At 37.8% G+C, this 19,443-nt stretch overlaps 1 protein-coding gene across 11 annotated transcripts in view; it reads left to right on the forward strand.

The window, feature by feature from the left end:
• Nucleotides 1–19,443, forward strand: part of SYNE1 (spectrin repeat containing nuclear envelope protein 1) — a 446,099-nt gene that overhangs the window by 147,295 nt on the left and 279,361 nt on the right. For all 11 annotated transcript variants that reach the window (XM_046669209.1, XM_046669206.1, XM_046669212.1 and 8 more), the window contains 10 exons: nt 1,555–1,713; nt 2,283–2,447; nt 4,330–4,464; nt 7,362–7,520; nt 7,722–7,930; nt 8,552–8,660; nt 10,319–10,483; nt 12,970–13,137; nt 14,613–14,783; nt 15,547–15,687. In XM_046669209.1, coding sequence (XP_046525165.1) covers nt 1,555–1,713; nt 2,283–2,447; nt 4,330–4,464; nt 7,362–7,520; nt 7,722–7,930; nt 8,552–8,660; nt 10,319–10,483; nt 12,970–13,137; nt 14,613–14,783; nt 15,547–15,687 — 1,581 coding nt within the window. The remainder of the gene's footprint in view (nt 1–1,554; nt 1,714–2,282; nt 2,448–4,329; nt 4,465–7,361; nt 7,521–7,721; nt 7,931–8,551; nt 8,661–10,318; nt 10,484–12,969; nt 13,138–14,612; nt 14,784–15,546; nt 15,688–19,443) is intronic.

A 19,443-nucleotide genomic window follows, 5' to 3' on the forward strand; every position in this document is an offset into this window, starting at 1 on the left:
TGTCTCATTTGTAGTAAGCAGATCTGTATGCAGAACAGCCTCCTACTGAGTGTTGCAGTTAATTGGCTTATTTAGTTGGCTTATTATAAATGAACCTATCCATCAGAGGGGGTGAAACTAACAAGCAAAAGGTTTGCCACTGGGTTAATTGCAATAGATTCATGGAAGGAAGGCAGCACCACTGAGTAGAAAGAACAGAGAGTATAGGAAGTGAGTCAAACACGTATGCAGATCTTAGGTCTCTTATAGCAAATTACAACTCCTTGGGCAGCTTTTATTTCCTCACCTTAAAATGGAGGTGATAATACCTAAGTTAAGAGCTTGTTGGGGAGATTACATTAGATATTCTATGATGCGACTAGCACATAATAGCATAAAATAGGTACTCTATAACAAGTAGCAATTATTATTATTATTATTGATAGTAAAGCCACAATGATTATACCACCCAACCCTTTTCTAATATGTTCTAAAACATATGAGATAAAGGTTGTTTTTCATTTTGAGTCATAGTGCCATTTATTACATTCCCAAATTGCTGTAAATTGCCATTAAAGAATTCTTCCACAATTAAAATAATATTGTATATTTTAATAATAATAAAGACTAATAATTTTTAATATCTTTCTAATGTATGTTACTCTTTTACCTCCTAAATCCTCAAAAGGAAAAAGTATGTCCTCAGTCTGTTTTGCCAAAACCAAACAAAAACCCTGCTCTTAATATTTGCATTGAAATTACCAAAACTGGTATCCAAATGAGCAGTTTGAAATTTTTTTTCCAAAGTTATTGAGGATGTTGAAATGCAAATGGTGTGGATTCAAGTCTAAAAATGACTGTCTACCTCGGGCTGGACTGGATAATTTCTGTGCCATCAGCTGCAGAAATTGCTCTGATGCCGGGCTGCGGATCAGAGGTGGAAGCGCCTATGAGTCAGCATTGATTCTCTTCCTGCAAATGTGTGACAGTTGCAAATCTTCCCAGGCCTGTGGTTGCTGCCTTCTGTGGTTAGGATCCAGGGTCCACCATTTTATTATTGAGGTCGATATGTTGTGAACCTTAGGAATTCAAATTTTGTACATTTTAGGATACACAAATAGTGTATCATCTTCTGCGTCTGACTCTGTCAGTAAAGTGCAATGTACATTGGTGCTAAATTTATTTATCCATATTAAAACCTGATAGGTAGATTGACTTCATTATTGTTCTTTCAATAAACTGTTGGCCTAGTAGTTGGTAGGAGGAATGCAGGCACTACACAAATCACAATTTTGATTCTCTGTCATTCTCTTGATGTTAATAAGATGGGCATGAAATATAAAAAACAAACTCAAAAACTCAGTGTGACATTTAAATGCCTTATATAAAAAGCACTGACTTCAGTGATTGCTGAAAATTGAGCTCTTCTGAAGAGAAATACTTCTCTGTATTTTGATAATAGTTATTGCTGACTAAAAGCCTAAAACTATATAATGCTTTTCTAATTATTTTGTTATGGTCACTCTCTTTCTCACCCTTTTAAATACTATTGTTGTGGGTTTCCTTTCCTTGTAGGAACTGTTAGCTTGTCAAGAAAGCTGTAAGAAAACTATGACACAGATTGAGAAAGGCAGTCAAAATGTTCAAAAGTTTGTGACCTTGAGCAAGGTGTTAAAGCATTTTGATCAGAAGAAGCTACAGAGACAGATTGCAGATGCTCATGTTGCTTTTCAAGTAAGTTCTCTCCCCACTTTAGAGATGTGCGCAAGGAAAAATCCTCGCAGGACGTTTGGTTTTGTCCAAAATGTCCATAAGACATTTAGTCCATGCCAAAAGGTCCTTGAAATTTGCAGGACTATTTGATCCTGTCAAAAACATCCATAAGACATTTGGTCCACGCCAAAAAGTCCTTGATATTTGGTCCTGTCCAAAACATTTGATAAGGACCAAATATGCTCACGAACATTTTGGACAGGACCAAATGTCAAGGACCTTTTGACCAGGACAAGATGTCTTATGGACATTTTAGACAGGACCAAATGTATGCTAATTGGGAAAATACAAAGAATGAAGGCATGTACTCATCACATTTCATAGTTTCACTCTTGCAAACTGGTATTTGAAAACCAATAATTTTATTTCTTATTTTTCTAATATTAATTAATATTAAAAAGCGTTAATTATTCTCATGGAATTGAAATGTATTCCTTTCAAGTGTTTTTTAAAGAAACATACACTTTAACAAAATGATACTCTCAAAGATGAGAAAGCAGCATCACATTATGATTATTTTCTAAATCGAGAATATGGTAAAGAAAACTGGAGATTGGAAGAAACACGTGGAAACCAACAGCCGCTTGATGAAGAAATTTGAGGAGTCTCGAGCAGAGCTGGAGAAGGTGCTGCGGACAGCTCAGGAGGGCATGGAGGAAAAGGGGAATCCAGAAGACCTCCTGAGGAGACATACTGTGAGTTCATCCCCTATGGGACACTTGACCTGAGAACATGGACGGGCAATCTTGGATGAAAAATGAAAAGAGCACCCTGGGGGCCAGCCTGGTGGCATAGCGGTTAAGTTTGCATGCTCTGCTTCAGCAGCCCGGTTCACCTGTTCCGATCCCGGGCATGGACCTACATGCCACGTGTGAAGCCATGCTGTGGCAGGTGTCCCACATATAAAATAGAGGAAGATGGGCACAGATGTTAGCTCAGGGCCAATCTTCCTCAGCAAAAAGAGGAGAATTGGTGGCAGATGTTGGCTCAGAGCTACTTTTCCTCAAAAGAAAAAACATCCTGATCTAATAGTGAGAGAGAGAGGTGAGAGGTGAGTTAGGAAGGCAGAAACTTTTTAGGTGTGAGATCCAAATAAATGGCACCAAAAAGGACTTCAAGAGCAATTGATGAGCTGCCTTGCAATTAGCTATTGTTAAGCCACTGGAGTGGTAGAGAGTCATAGGATAGATAATTCAGGCTCTCCAAGTTACCAATTCATTATTTAGTTGAGATATTCTTACATAACCAAGATACCCTTTTTTAGGAGATAATGTTAGGTGGATGGCAAAGTCTTTGTGCTCATTTTATAAATCTGCCATATCGTAGTACAAATACCATTGTTACTTGAACTTTGGTAGCTGATCCGCACTTGTCGCATTATTGTGAAGCCATCTTCCTGTTAATCATACTCGTTTAAATCCTATCAATATTGAGAATATTAGTAATCTATTAAATGGTCTATGGAGATGATGGGCCCTCTGACAACACCTATTTTGAGTAATGTTTTCTGAAATTTCAGTGGATATTTGTATAAACCACACCCTCAAATGATGAATGCAGTGACTGGACTTAGGATTAGTGTCTATGATGCCCCAACATCTCGTCCAGTTGGTACACCTCTACAGTGTGGCACTTTCTGTTTTGAATCACTGTGGTTTCAAAATATCTCTGCATACACACTCCTGAGACTGTGTTAGACTTCATCATGCGTATATGTGCACATGTGTTGTATTCATCTTTTCGGACTGCCATAAAAAAATTACATAGACTGGGTGACTTCGGCAATAGGCATGTATTTTTCTTGCAATTCTGGAGACTAGAAGTGTGAGATCATGGTGCCAGCATGGTTGGGTTCTGGTGAGGATTTTCTTACTGGCTTGTAGATGGTCATCTTCTCACTGTGCCCTCACATGGCAGAGATGGATAGAGAGCAAGATTTTTGATGTCTCTTCTTATAAGGGCACTAATTCCATCATGAGGGTCTCATCCTCATGACCTCGTATGAACTTAATCACCTCTCAGAGGTTGCATCGCCAACATCTCCTAACAGAGTTAGGGCTTCAGCGTATGAATTTGGCAGAGGGTGGTAGGGACACAATTCAGTCCATAGCATGTGTGCTCACATTTGCACTTGGGTGAATGTGGAATTGGCTCATAAGGAACCAGCATGGCCTAGAACATAGTGCAATGAGGAAATGGGGAATTATGAGGCTTGGTCCTGGCTTCAACTCTGCTCTTCTGACTTTACCAAAGAGGAACTAAAACTCTATCAATATGGAATCAAGGTTCTAGGATCTCCTATTGGCCTTCCAGAACATTCTACCAAATTTGAAAACTGTAAAGATTTTTTTCTAAAAAATAAAACGTACTAGTTGAATGTCAGATTTGGTAGCTTCTGAATCATAGCTATAGATAATTATAGTTCCATATGAAAAAAATAGTTGTTGCCCAGAAGGTTTGAAGAGGGCAAAAGCTGGCTAGGAGGCTTGTTAGAGGTATGACTACTTCACTGTCTAGCGTCTGATGTTGCCTTTTATTTTGCTCAACACTCTTAACCACTGTCCTCTCTCCTGTCAGGAGTTTTTCAGTCAGCTGGATCAGAGGGTGCTCAATGCTTTTCTGAAAGCTTGTGACGAGCTCACCGACATTCTCCCTGAGCAGGAACAGCAGGGCCTGCAGGAAGCTGTCAGAAAGCTGCATAAACAGTGGAAGGTGAGTCGAGACACAGTTGCACACAGGGAACGTTGTATGTCATGGATGTTGGGAGAGAGCATGAGGGTGTTAAGGTCCAATTGTAAGAGAAATTTAGAAATTTATGGAAAGTCACCATAGCTACTTTTCCCATTAAAATAACTGAACTTGAGGGGCCGGCCCTGTGGCCGAGTGGTTAAGTTCGAGTGCTCTGCTTCCGTGGCCCCGGGTTTCAAGATTCGGATCCTGGGCGAGGATGTGGCACCACTTATCAGGCCATGCTGAGGCAGCGTCCCACATGGCGCAACTAGAAGGACCCACAACTAAAAACATACAACTATGTACTGGGGGGATTTGGGGAGAAAATGCCAAAAAAAAATTAAAAAGAAGATTGGTAACATTTGTTAACTCAGTTGCCAATCTTTTAAAAAAAAAAAAAACTTGAGGGGCCTGCCCAGTGGCCGAGTGGTTAAGTTCACGTACTCTGCTTCCGGGGCCGAGGGTTTCGCAGGTTTGAATCCTGGGCACGGACATGGCACAGCTCATTAAGCCATGCTGAGGTGGCATCCCACATGCCACAACTAGAAGGATCCACAACTAAATATACACAACTGTGTACCAGGGGGGCTTTGGGGAGAAAAAAGGAAAAATATCTTTAAAATAAATAAGTAAATAAATAAATAAATAAATAAATGTAAGGGACAACAGTAAACCCTTACTCTTAAAAGGAAAACTGAATAAAATATGATAGAGTTTCGTTTTTCCTCTTCTTTTAGTAGCATAAATTTTATCATATTACTTGAGTATTCTTTTTCTTTTCCTAAATATTTTGGGGGACAGGAATGATAAAGGCATTTAGCTATTCAGCAACATTTAGTAAACTCTTCTCATCTGAGTAAATTATGTTAGGTATACTACTGCAATTATAAGAAATATTCATAAGTTTTATATAATAAAATATATATTGTAAAATATATACTAATATAAAAATATATTAGATAATATATAAATGTATAATATTTTAATTAAAATTAATATATGTTTATAAATATATATAATTGTATGTAATATACACACACATATATATATTTGCTCTTTTCAAAGATTTTATCATCTGGTTTGGATTGTTATGACCTAAGAAATATGAATAAAAACATTTATTAATTAAGGATTCAAAGGTGAGCAAAGCATAATCTTCTTCCCCAGAGCTTAGAGTCCAGCCAGGGAGATAATTGGTTGCAAATAATGAAAGTGTAATATACAATAAGTCCAAAAAGGTACAAGTAATATATTTATGAAAGCTTTGAAAGAGAGAAGTGGGCCCACTTGGAGAGTGGAAAAGAGTGAATCTGTGAATCTGTGCCCAGGATCCGAAACTGCGAACCCAGGCCGCCAAAGCAGAATGCACCAAACTCAACCACTGTGCCATGGGGCCAGCCTCATGGATTTTTTTTCTTTAATCTCAGTAACATAGGCTAAAAAAATCAGCCCTATGCGTAGGACAAGCACAGTTAAAGAAATATCTTTTTTACTTGCTAAATTTGAAAATTGAAAAAAGAGATTCTCATGCCATCCCTCATGGCTAGTGGTTAAAGTTCAGTGCTCTCACTGCTTTGGCGGCCTGGGTTCATTTCCGGTTCACAGAACCACACCACCCATCTGTCGGTAGCCATGCTGTGGCAGTGTCCCACATATAAGAACTAGAAGGTCTTACAACTAGGATATACAACCATTCCCTGGGGCTTTGGGAATTAAAAAAAGTGGAAGATTGGCAACAGATGTTAGCTCAGGATGGCTCCTTCCCTGCAAAAAAAAAAAAGATTCTTGAAGAAATCTGAGCTTTCTAAAGTATCTTTGAGGCTTAACATATCATAAATGTATTTGGAATAGAGACTATAATTGAAGGCTGTATTTTATTTTAAACACACACACATTATGCTCTCTAGAACATAATCTGTCCTAGTCTTTCCATAGCCCCAACTCATTTTTCTCATCAGTTATCTTAGTATTTTATTTTAAAGGCAACCTTTTAAATGCTGTAGGACACAAGTTGGCTAAAATTAAACTGTAGGACTAAGGGTAATGGTGAAGCTTATGCTTATATCAAAAAAGAACATGAAGGGGCTGGCCCCGTGGCCGAGTGGTTAAGTTCGCGCGCTCCGCTGCAGGCGGCCCAGTGTTTCGTTGGTTCGAATCCTGGGCACGGACATGGCACTGCTCATCAGACCATGCTGAGGCAGCGTCCCACATGCCACAACTAGAAGGACCCACAACGAAGAATATACAACTATGTACCGGGGGGCTTTGGGGAGAAAAAGGAAAAAATAAAATCTTTTATAAAAAAAAAAAAAAAAGAACATGAAAAGATTCGTGCTGTTTGCGTTTTCTCAATATATGCTCTAAGGAAAAGGGGTCATGGCAGGTGGTCAGAGCTGTGGGCCAGTTAATCCTGCCTTTTTTTACTAACAAGTTTTCCTTGAGTTCCCCCTTTGTGTAGTGAGTGTATTATTTGTCCTTCTTAGCTCACAGGGCTGTTGACAAACTCAAAAGGGAGACCTGCTGGGGAAAGGGTATGTGGGATCAGTGTGTGATTTAAATCTAGATTAAAATCTAGGTTTTCTACTTACCCTGAGCCTCAATGGTCTCATCTTTAAAATAGAACATTAATATTGTGCGGGGCTGTTGTAAAAATTAGGTGGACTAATCTCTGTGGAAACGCCTGACCCACGGCAGGCTGAAAGGATTCGCTGCAGTCCCAGTACTTGGAAAAGTACACAGCACAACAGCCAGGGGCAGACAATAGTAATTAAATTATATGGACCCTAAAGCAACTATTTTATGGTTTCCGCCACTTCAGTTGGAAATGTACATAATCAGGAATGGTATCATATTTTTCCAAATCTTCCTATGGAATGTAGGATCTTCAAGGAGAAGCCCCATATCATTTGCTTCATCTGAAGATTGATGTGGAGAAGAATAGGTTCTTAGCTTCAGTGGAAGAGTGCAGAACCGAGCTGGATCGAGAGACCAAGCTGGTGCCCCAGGAAGGCAGCGAAAAGATCCTTAAAGAGCACAGGGTAGGTCTCACATAACTCAGTGCAGTCATGCAAAGTCACATTGTTACTGCAAGGATGTAACTGATGCTTTCATTTGAGTCTGAAAACACTAAATAGCCAAATTAGTTTATACTGCTAAAACTAAATGGGAATCTTCTATGAAGATGTAAAAGTATTGTATGGATTCCCACAGGGATTATATAAACGTTTATTGCTCATTAGATTTTCTTCAGTGACAAAGGTCCTCATCACCTCTGTGAGAAAAGGTTACAGCTCATTGAAGAACTGTGTCTGAAGCTCCCAGTCCGGGACCCTGTAAGGAACACCCCTGAGACTTGCCACGTGACACTCAAAGAGCTCAGAGCTGCCATTGACAGCACCTATGCGAAGCTCGTGGAGGACCCGGACAAGTGGAAGGACTACACTGGCAGGTAGGGTTGGAATTGTCCCCAGAGGAGGATCTAGTCTCTGTGAATTCTGTTAATTTAGAGATAATCTCAAAACGAGAAATGACGTATGTTTCATCTTACACAATAAAGACAATCAGATTGTACGATCTTGCCCAGGCTCTTGTACAAAAATCTTCATTTAATAAAAAGAGTGTGTTTCAGTCAGAAACAGGGTAAAGCACTTTATTTCCAAGTGACTCAGGTTATCTCTTTGAAGTAGAATCAGACAATCCCTTTCTCCCCAATTTCCTCATGTCCCCAACGGGGACTTCTGCCTCCTTGGGGTACTGTGTCACTCTAGGGAGTCGCGTGAGGCTGGACATCAAGTGGTACCTTCCTTACTCCCAGGTGCTCGGGCCCTGGGACACATCTTTTCCTCAACTGAGTTCACTGCTACACTCTCTCCTTCCTCCAAGTGACTGAGCACAGAGGCAGCCAGCCCTGCCCTGAGCTTCCTCTTGAAGGAATAGTTTCCAGAAAATGTGTTTATCAATTTGCTGCTCAGTTGATTGTCAAATTCCCATGAATAAATTCAAAATAGAAAATGGATTCTAACCATTGGGATATTTTCTCCCTTTAATAAGAAAATGCCTGTTATTTCAGAATTTCTGAATTCTCATCTTGGATATCTGCAAAGGAGACACAGTTGAAGGAAATTAAGAGTGAGGCCATTGATACTGCCAACCATGGAGACATTAAACATGCTGTAGAAGTAAGTTATGGGCCATTTTTTGTTCCTGGAAAATTTCCATTAATAAAAAAACAATGATAGACAATCTAACTGGTGCCTTTTCTTTTTTCTATAAAAAACTAAGTGCCTGAAAATTGTCTTAAAAATAAGTCTCCTCAGGTTACTGTGGAGAACTGTAGGGTTTCTGTTCTGTTGAATCATTGTTAGCGCTTAGATGTGTTCGTGCTCAGTGGTGCCTCTAATGCATCTTTAGCTAATGGGGAATCCTGGGAGGAAAATTGCATGCATGGGCCTACAACACAGCAAAGATTTAAGAAGTGTCATGGAAAACAAAGACGCTATAGGTTTTTCTATATTTCCAGCCATTCAAAAGCCAGGTCACAGAAAATGAGGGAATTGGGCAATGTCTCTAAGCACCATTTTGATGTCACATTCAGCCTGGATTGGATCAGCCCCTGTGAGCATGGGTACAGCCAGGGGGACAGAACGTGAGGCCTGAACCCAGTTTGCCTTCCGTGAATGGCACACAGCAACGCTCTCCCTCTTAGCATTGCTCTTGGTTTTATAGACACACACTATTATGAAAATTCTTTATCTTTCAGCATTTTGAATCCTTGTAAGTCACATAGTTGCTGTTAATGAGAATATGTTTCCCTTCTATTCCTATCCTCTGAGTTCCATTTTTTTCTGTTAAATTTATAATCCCCTTCAATGCTAGAGGTGCTCAAAAATATCATACCTATGGAAGGATATCTATATTTGCTATGAGTTGCCATACCTATGGAAGGATATCTATATTTGCTATGAGTTGCTGTTAGAGTCAAAACAAATATTCGCTTAGAATAAAAAGGCCACTTGCTTCCAGAACCAACTGTTTTCCACTGGTGTGCATTTGCCCTGTAAAACCCTCTGTAGCAGTACACGTGGTTGGAGACCACTGCCCTCATGTGACCCAGAGCAGAGGTGGGAGGGAGAGGCTGCCCCAGTCACCATTCCCTCGGTCAGCAGCCCTACCAGGATCAAGGCCCCTGAGTCTTTCTGGCATGATCTTCCCAGTAAGCCCTCACTTCCTGGATTAGGGCTGTGCTCTTATTTGTGTATCTTACTATCTGGGGTATTGACTTTCAGAAACTAACAATAACGAGGCATAAAATATGAGTGAATGAAGTTAAAATAAATCTTTAGGGCATCCATAATAATATTCCACAAGTAAACTCTTCAATAAAAGAAATCAGCTAAATAAAAAAAGGACTCTCTCGTTCTTTTTTAAAAAAGAACTATGTTCCTTCCAGCTCACAGAAAGTAAGGTAACAAAGTATATGTTACAATTCCCAATTTTGGTATCACATATTCTTCTGCAGTACCTTTAGAAGCATCTTTGTTGTGATAAAGAGAATATCGTAAATATCTAACCATGGATTTATGAAGGTAACTTTTTGGTATAGATAGTATGGATTTTACACATCAGGTGTTGGCTTGGGGGAACATTTCTTTCTGACACTTATAGACTATGCTAAAATATGGGAACAAAAAGCAAAACAAGCAGGCATTCTCTTGGTGAGTGAATGTCTGGCTCCCCTACCACCACCTTACAAACTTTCTTAGACTGAGTTCTTTCTTGCTGGAAGACTATGATTCACAGTTGTGTTTTATTCATCAAAAGTATTCTTTCATTCTAGGAGATCAGAAATGACGTTTCCAAAAAAGGCGAGATTCTCAACTGGCTGAAATCCAGGCTTAAAATTTTGATTGAAGTTTCTTCTGAGAACGAAGCCCAGAAGCAAGGAGATGAGCTGGCAAAATTGTCTAGTTCCTTCAAGGCTTTTGTAACTTTGTTGTCAGAGGTATACCATTTACTCACACTCTAAGTACACAGTTCTGGGTGAGAAATCTGGAAAGTTCTTTTTCTTTTGGTTGTAGTTTAACAAGTAATTTTGTAAAGAAAGTGTAGTTGAAGCAAAATGGTTAAGATATTTCTGTGACGACTGGTGGGGAAGACGAGGAGATGCTTGAATTGGGGTCTATGCCATCATTGGGTTTGTTAATACAGGTTAATGAACTTTATCTAAAGTACAAAGCTTATCAGACCCAAACTTGTTACTCTTACTAAAAGTATTATTTCTCCGTCAGTTTAAGGTATATCATGGAGGTTAAGAACACAGAGTTGAGAGCCAAAAAAACCCAGAATTAGAGTTCAACTCTGATACCCCACTCCCTATGTAACCTTTAGCTTGTCATTTAATATCTCTGGGCCTTGATTTCCCTACTAGTAAAACAGGGCTAAAAATACTCCCAAAGGTGCTGTCAAGGGTTAAATGCAATAATGTTTGTGAAACAGTATAGTGCCCGGAACAGAGTAAATAGTCTGATAGCTAGCAATAATAAGATATTCCATGTTTTGTCAACAGGCCAGTAAAATCTCTTTTAGGTAAGATCTATTCATTTTAAACTTCTTGATGTACATTTCAATGTTTATATTCCTTTGTAGATTGAAATATATAAACCCATCTATTTCATTTCTAGTAGGGGCCCTTCTACCCTTGGCAAGAATATTTTTACTGACCAGGCTGTCATACAAGTCTACTGAGTTTGTGGATGGGAAGATAATGTGAGAATGTAGAGTAGAATAGATAGTTATCAGTGTTTCTTGAAATCGTTTCTAAAATTGCGAGTAAAATTGATACTATTGGATGATTTAAAGTTCCCTGATTCTGAAGATCTAGAATTCTCTCTAGATGTCCCAAATCTCACAGTTTGATTGTCAGTTAGCCTTTCATACATTTTTAATCCATGTAGATCTGCTGGAGACTCTAGTGGTGATTTGACAGAAGCCAAAAATACTCCGACTGCTCACGATTTTAGTTTTATGTGAGAATTTTGATGTAGAAAACTGTTGTTTTGATATAGAAAACAATTGTTGACAAATTGAAAATAGCAATAGGATTAATCAAATTTTGGAACATAAGCTATTTCAATTCTTTGATCATCCAAGTTTCACAGCAATACTCAAGTTTAGTTAGTTGTCACCATACTTTAAGTAAAATGTTGACGTTATTCTTCTCTACACCTTCTTTGGTCAAGAAGGTAAGGGTAAAAATAAGGATAATAATTTAAAAAGTAAATATATATGCAGGTATCTTTGACCCAAGACCTAACAAATAGTCTTAGTCACATTGATAGATTAACTTATATTGTGTTTTACACACACACACAAAAAACACATTAGCAGCCTTTAAAATTAGAAATTATTAGTCTCCCTAACATTTTTACCATTTATTTGCTTTATCTTCCAAGTACTCTCACAATACTGCCCATGGGACTTGTAACAACATTCTACCTCTAACAAATAGAGACAATTATTTGTACACTCATCTACCTTAAACTTCTGTATAATGTATAAGAATACTCTAGTTTGTTACTTAATCACTTAATGAAAGCCAAAAGAGAGGAATGGAGAAAAACATTCTGTTCGTGTAAAGATTTATATGAAAAGGTGGCTTGATACATTCAGTCCATCCTTTGATTATAATCCATTTAGTATTTAATGCTGAACACAAAAGCATTTGCAATTGTCCAGTGGAGGATAAAAGGCTGTGGGTAGATTGACAATATATAATGAAGAGTCACTTCTCTCAACAGAGCTGTGATTGACAGATCTGGAGATGGTGGTTTTCATAGGGTCTTATTGCTGTTTATTGGGAGAAGAGCATACTCCAAGTTACCTTGGGTGAACTCAGAGCAGAAGAAGGTCAAAGAGAAAGATCAGATACGAGAAGGAGAAACTGGGAGAATTCTGTGGAAGTCAAATGATATAACGTGTAAATGAGGATCTTAGTGAAGATGGAGAGAGATAGACTTTGAAAACAAAAGATGCTGGTGACTCTAAAATAGAGAAAGCAGAAATTAGACGAAAATGCTAAAATTTCAGGAAAGTGACAAGGAAAAGAATCCACTAAAGAACCACAAAATTAGAAATTATAGTGATATTTATGTAGAAATGTTCAAAGTGCATTTTCAACAATTGTATTCTTTCCTTCTTTTTCCTCTCCGCAGACTTTTTCCTTATTTACTTTAAATAAGATGGGCTCAGCTTTCTTATAACACGTTTATCGTTTTTAATTTATCACCATTTATGTATCAAATGAGGCTTGCGATGCCCATAAGTGACTATGCAGTTTAATAATAATTAAATAAGCCTCAAAAATATATGAAAGAATAAAAGTTAGATCTGTGTATATATTTCAAGTTGTTGAGAAAGACTTCACACATATTCTTAAAATATTTAAGATTACATGAGCACATGATTTACAATTCTTTCATGAAAATCTAGGTTGAAAAGATGGTAAGCAACTTTGGGGACTGTGTCCAGTACAAAGAAATAGTCCAAAGTTCCCTTGAAGAGTTAATTTCTGGCTCTAAAGAAGTCCAGGAACAAGCCGAGAAGATCTTGGACGCTGAAAGTCTGTTCGAAGCGCAGCAGTTGCTCCTTCATCACCAGGTAGAGTGTCTCTTTACTCCAGCGCGTTTGTGCAAAGCTGGCTAGTTACCGACGGAACCAGAGACGTGAAGAGTGTATCCACCAAGTTGAGGAAGAAGGAAGGGGCCTTATGAGGGGATCCAGTTGAATGGTTAAAAGAACTTGGTACTTCTGTTCTGTTAAATATTAAATATTTCAGAAGATCCTGCAAGAGAAATTCTCAGCCCGAGAGATTTGGTGAAATCAAAAAGTTCAAGGAATGTTGTGGAGGGCAAGTTGATTTAGCCATAAAAACCTTCATAAAACTTGCTAAATTGTTCTTTTTATAACAGAGAAGGAAAGCACAGATAAACAAATTGCTCCATATTTGAGATCGCTATTCTTTTGTCATGTTACAATCTTGTTCTTCATTTAACAACTTTGAATTCATCTCAGTCTGGAAAATTATAACTTCCATGAATTACCGGACCTTTCTGAAGAGTATGCTGTTAGAAAGGATTGGAAATGGAAGTAAGGAAGTTCTAGTGCATATATAGATAATAAACAATTTTAATCAACTTTACTTGTCAAACTCAATATAAGTGGAAGTATGATTCAAATCAAATATTTTAATGACAAAATTCTAGCTAACAATGTATAGCAAGATGCTAGCTAATTTTGCATATAATAATACAGAAAAATGGAGGTTGCATTAAAAGCGTACAAATAGCAGCCTCTAGACTTTATCGACTTACTTAATAATTATAAAAAGGCTGTGAGGACAAAAAAATGCATAGTGTTGCATTGTTCTCAGTCATTGTGAAAGTGGTGTTTGGGTTTCAATTTACTTTAAGTCAGAGAAATATGAGATTATAGGTATTTACATTAACGTTTTAAAATTTTTCACATTTCTTGGACCAGGTGCTTGGTTATATGCATGTGTTTATTTTGTGAAAATTCATGAGCTGGACACTTGAGATTTGCATACCATTCTGTTTGTACTTTATGCTTCAATAAAAAGTTTATTTTAAAACATTACTTTCCCCAAATAGCTCAACAGATTAATCATTCTGAATATATCCAGGAATTAAATATCTTAATATTAACATTTTTACCGCCTAAATGATTTAAAAAAAATTGGAGTTTAGAGTTTGTGTTTTAGGCAGAAAATAATTCTTTAAGGAGAATCATGTCAAGTAAATAGTTCTGCCAAATTCCTCTGGGAGTATTGCACAAATGCTAAATGTTGTCTAAATTTGCACACAATGAAAACACCAAGACCAAATTAATTATGTTGTTTATCATTGAAAACATAAAATATTTATAAATACTGCCCATCTTTGACTAACATAGAGTCCCCATTGCCATTTTAACTGTGTTAACTTTAAAATACAGCTTGGGCCCTTGCTGCGTGAGGTCCACTTTTCTGTACCTCTATTAAAGTGTGGGTGTTTATGTCACGGCTTAGCTGCTTAGAGAGTAATATTTATATCCATCTGTGGAACAAATGGTTCTAGCAAAAGACAAAGAGGATCTCTGCAAAGAAGCAGGATGTGCAGCAGCAGCTCGCACAGGCTCGGCAGGGGGAAGGCGGGTTGCCCAGCCAGGCCCAAGAAGAGCTGCAGAAGCTGGAGAGCACCCTGGACAGCATGGAGCACAGCAGGGAGAAGCAGGAACGCCGCATCCAGGTAGGAGACCGGAAGTCAAGGCCTGTGTTAACTTCCGGGTCACCCATTACATCTTCTACTAGGGGAAGCAATCGTTTGCTTCCACCCCTGATGCTCTGGCATTGCGTTAAATATTTGCATGAGTTATCTCTTTTAATCATCACATCAGCCTTATTGGATGGGTACTGTAATTAGCACATTTTGCAAGTGTGGATGCTTAAAAAGAAAGAGTTTGAGGATTTTACCCAAAGTCACAGAGCAATGATTAATTATAAAGCCAGCATTTTGATCCACATTTGTCTGAATCCAGAAATTTGCCTTGGGTCATCTTACTTTTCCAGGCAGCCCAGCAGCCAAACCTTTATTGTGATCTTGACACATTACCCTAAAAAAGTGTTTCAGTTTTTGCCATCTGCTCACTGCCCACTCCACCTTCTCTCTTTTCCTTTCATCATTTCTTCTTTTGAGAGAAATTGGGAGACTTTCTTTTCCTTTCTCCTTCATCTACATTTTAAGTAATGTCCTTAGATTCATAGGACTTCACAGCTGATAGAAAACTCAAGAGTCCTAGTCCACACGTCCCCTTTTTGTGGTTGAATGGAAACTTGAAAGGGAAATTCTTATAGAAGACATTAGGATCATCTTTATTCAGTGTAACTGTGAAATTTGAACTGAGATTTAACTGGAAGTTGACAGCCTAACAAATGAATGGAAATGTGACAATATTTTGTGACACTCTTTGGTCATTCATAACGTGATATGTTATTTATTTTTTCAAATTTAGCTCACGTTAAGAAAATGGGAGAGATTTGAAACAAACAAAGAGACAGTGGTCAGATACCTTTTTCAAACAGGTTCCAGCCACGAGCGCTTCTTGAGTTTCAGCAGTTTGGAAAGCTTGTCTTCAGAACTGGAACAGACAAAGGTATGTTAGTAAGACCATAGAGGCCCTTGGTATTCATTATTCAGAAGAAAACCGTGTTTCTACTCCCTTGTTACTGTTAATTATTATAATTATTCATTTAATCAATACTTATCGCTTATTTGTGATCCACTCTTCAACACACTGGTCAGGTTTCTCTGGGAAGTGAAAACATAAATAAGATTTAAATATCAAGAACTAAGAGAAAGTTTTCATTAAAGTGGGAAACAGTGAGTTCCCTAATAGATGAATCCACTAAAAAAAATCTTTCTGAAGGCAGTGATATTTTTAACTGAATCTTGAAGGGCAGATAAGACAGAAAATCAGAGTTTGGGGCAAAAAATAAGCATTTCTGTAATGGGAGATGGCATGAAAGTTAAAAGTGTTAGATATGGGGTTCTATGTTGTAAATCAGGAAAATGGAAGTGAAGTTATTAAGGAAAGTTGGGCCACATCTCAAAGACCCTTTGAAGGCCTAAAGCATTACTCTCTCAGCAACATGGAGCCCTTAACGGTTTGTAAGAAAGAGAGTCACGTGATCAGAGCTTACTTTTGGGAGATGAGTTTGTAGCAGGTGTGGGAAATTGAAAGGGTGAAAGACTAGAGTCATGAGATCCAATTAGAAAGTTATTGCATGTGTGCATTAATATGGACATGAGTTAGGGTAATGGGGATGGCAATGGGGACAGATGCAAGAGACAGAGAGTGAAGGAAAAGAAGGTGATACCCAAGGATCCGAGCCTGACAAGACAGTGGGAGCGAGATGGAAACTTGAAGGAGTAGCTGTTAGTGGGGAAAGATGACCAACTCAGGTTTGGATGTACCTGTTCGAGGCTCCAGGGGGACGTCCAAGAGATGTCCATAGTAGATGTCATTTGGTGAGCTCAAGCCTTGGTAAACTCAAATGCCTTGGACACTCAGAGCAGACCAATAAACTTGTACAAAGCATTAAGAGGAGCTGTACACATTTTTCTAGTTCCTAGTGCATGTATTTTGGGTTTGTAGAAAGACTGAATTAGCACAGAAGTGTGTTAGCCAATGTGTAAGAAAGGAAACTGTTGTATTCATCCTTCCGTAGCCTTTAGCGAGTAAACCCTTGTGCTTCTGTTTTCTTACCAGTAAAAGGCTTCTCTGTCTCTCATACTGCTAATTTTTATTATTTCTCCTATTTTTAACTCACTGAGGAGTTTGAAGTTTTGTACGGCCACAGAATCTTTCAATTCTGAAAGGCTGATTTTCAGCATCCATTTAAATATAACATTTTTAACTTAAATTTTTGATATTAATTATTTTATATATTAAAAATATACCAGGTGTCTTTTATAAATACAAACCTCTTTATTGGGTTAATTATCATATGGGTGTTCCACCCAGGTTCCATCCAGGTTTCTGACACCCTGTGGCTCTGATCCCTTTGAATGCGTTTATCAGCTGTAGATGAAACAAATGTGACCTCTTTAGTCTTATTATTAGAATTCTCCTTAGCAATAATCTTGCATGCTTTGGGTTTGATTTAATAATGTGAGCTGACAATTATTGAACTTGTATGCTGATCTAATCACTTGGTGTTTACCATCTCCTTTAATCCCCAAGACGATCCTAAGAAATAGGTACCATTATCAATCCTACTGTATCAAGGAGGAATATAAGATACAAAGTTGTTAATGAATTTATCCAAGATCTCGGGGTTACCAACTGGTGAGGTTAGGAATCAAATCCCAGAGCCCACACTCTTAGCCACTACATTATATTTTCATTACAAAACTGAGCTGCTTTACTAATTGTTTACGTATGCTGCTGCACAAGCACGTGTAATCTAGAAAAATTGTTCTTCACTTCTTCGATCACTTGACATTGTTAATACAGCCTTCATTGCAGTTGTAGCCATTGCATGTTTGCCCTAAGGAACTTGAGTCCTCTCTGTCTGCCAGTGTGTGATAGGCTGTTCATAGAAATATCACGTTTAATCTTCACAACAGAGCTTTACTGATGAGGAAATGAAAATTCGGAGTTATGTGGCTGACGGTCACACAGCTAGTGAAGCAGAGAGCCTGATTTCAACTCCAGACCTATTTGGTGACAAAAGTCCACTGTTTCCTCCTGCATCCTGCTGCCACTTACATGTCTTCTTCTTAGAATTTAGAGACAAGGCCTTACAACGTTACTCTACTTTTGTTTAGTTTGGTTTTGATCAACATCATTCTGCTCTTTGGATTCCACTACACTGTGCTTTGCCCATCCAGGGCTCCCACAAAAGGCTCTTAGTTTGAATGTATATAAGCATTTTCAAATATAACTCTACTTTCTCCGCGTATTTTCCTGGGTTCTGAGAAACACTAGGAGGGGTGTGGAAAGCGCTTTATTTCACACCTCAGATTCTCTTCATGGGTTCTGGAGAGACTTTGCTGTGATTCAGTCTTCACAATTGAATCTGCAGTGACTGCAAGTTCATATATAGTGACAGTGGGGGCGCTTAGCAACAGAATTTAGTGTTGTGACATTAGCAAATACTGTATTTTAGGATGTTATAAATCTCTGTACCATAATGAAGCTGTACTTACTCATTTTTATTCTAAGTTGCAAGGTACTTCTCCAAAGTAACATCGATCTTTCCAGGAGGACTTTGTCTTCATGTGGCATTATGTAATAAATCTGGGCGTTGCTCTTTGGGAAAATGTGGCTATCAGAAGTCTGATTTTTAAAAATTATTTACATCAGATTTCTACATTATCTATTTAGGAGAGAGGAGTTTGTGATCAAAATTTAAACCTCCTGTGAGATTCCCTACATGAGAAGAAATGAGACACCAAGTTAATTGTTTTCACTCAAGGTTATGTCTCGGTTTATCTTTCCTTATTCAGTATTCAGTATATCTACCTGACAAGATTCAGAGAACTACAATTTACCATTGCCTCAAACATGTTTATTTTCTAATTAAAATAGTTCACTATTATTGAAAATCCGTGCATGAAGTTTATAAAGCATGTTGTCCTCAATTTTATGTGAAAAACATTAAAAAAAAATAGGCAACTGCCAGAGTGCCAGACACTTAAAAATGAAATTGCTAATGTAATGCTAACAGTAAAATTATAAGAAAGGAATTACTATCTGCATTTTACATGAAAGAGCCTGAAAAGTAATTTACAGAGTGAAAAAGCTAGTAATTAGCAAATCCAAGATTCTAGTCCAGATTTGACCAGTTCAATCTTACCTTCTTTCCATCATTATAGTATATGCATACTTAATGCTGGTAAGCATTAAGATCAGATTGTTTTTTTTCCAGAGAGTCAGTTAACAAAATGTTTCTTTACAGATCAGTGATATTCTGTGTTGACTAAGATATTCTTCAACTAAATAAATATTTATATTCATTGGCCTAGAAATCTATTATATTTATGATTGAAAAAAATCAATCACTATTGATCATTGCCCGAACTGGCCTATAATAGACTGATATATTTGTGGATAAGTTAATTATTGTACTGTAGCTTAGAATTGCAAACAGTAAACCTAAACCAGGAAAACAATGGAAAAAACATTTTTGTTAGAATTGTTGGGTAAGTACAAAGGTAGTTATCCAACTCTGAAGGTCTGGTTGTGTATATAAAATGAAAATAACTTAGCAAAGTGTCTATTTTGGTCATGATGAAAATAAGTCCATTTTATTGCTAAGAATATTATATGCCAATATTCGTACATGTTTGAATCATCTATTCATCTATCCATCTATTCTGGGGGAGACTGCAGTATATGCAATTT

This window comes from Equus quagga, chromosome 8 (assembly GCF_021613505.1).
Source record: "Equus quagga isolate Etosha38 chromosome 8, UCLA_HA_Equagga_1.0, whole genome shotgun sequence".
Classification (NCBI taxonomy): Eukaryota; Metazoa; Chordata; class Mammalia; order Perissodactyla; family Equidae; genus Equus; species Equus quagga.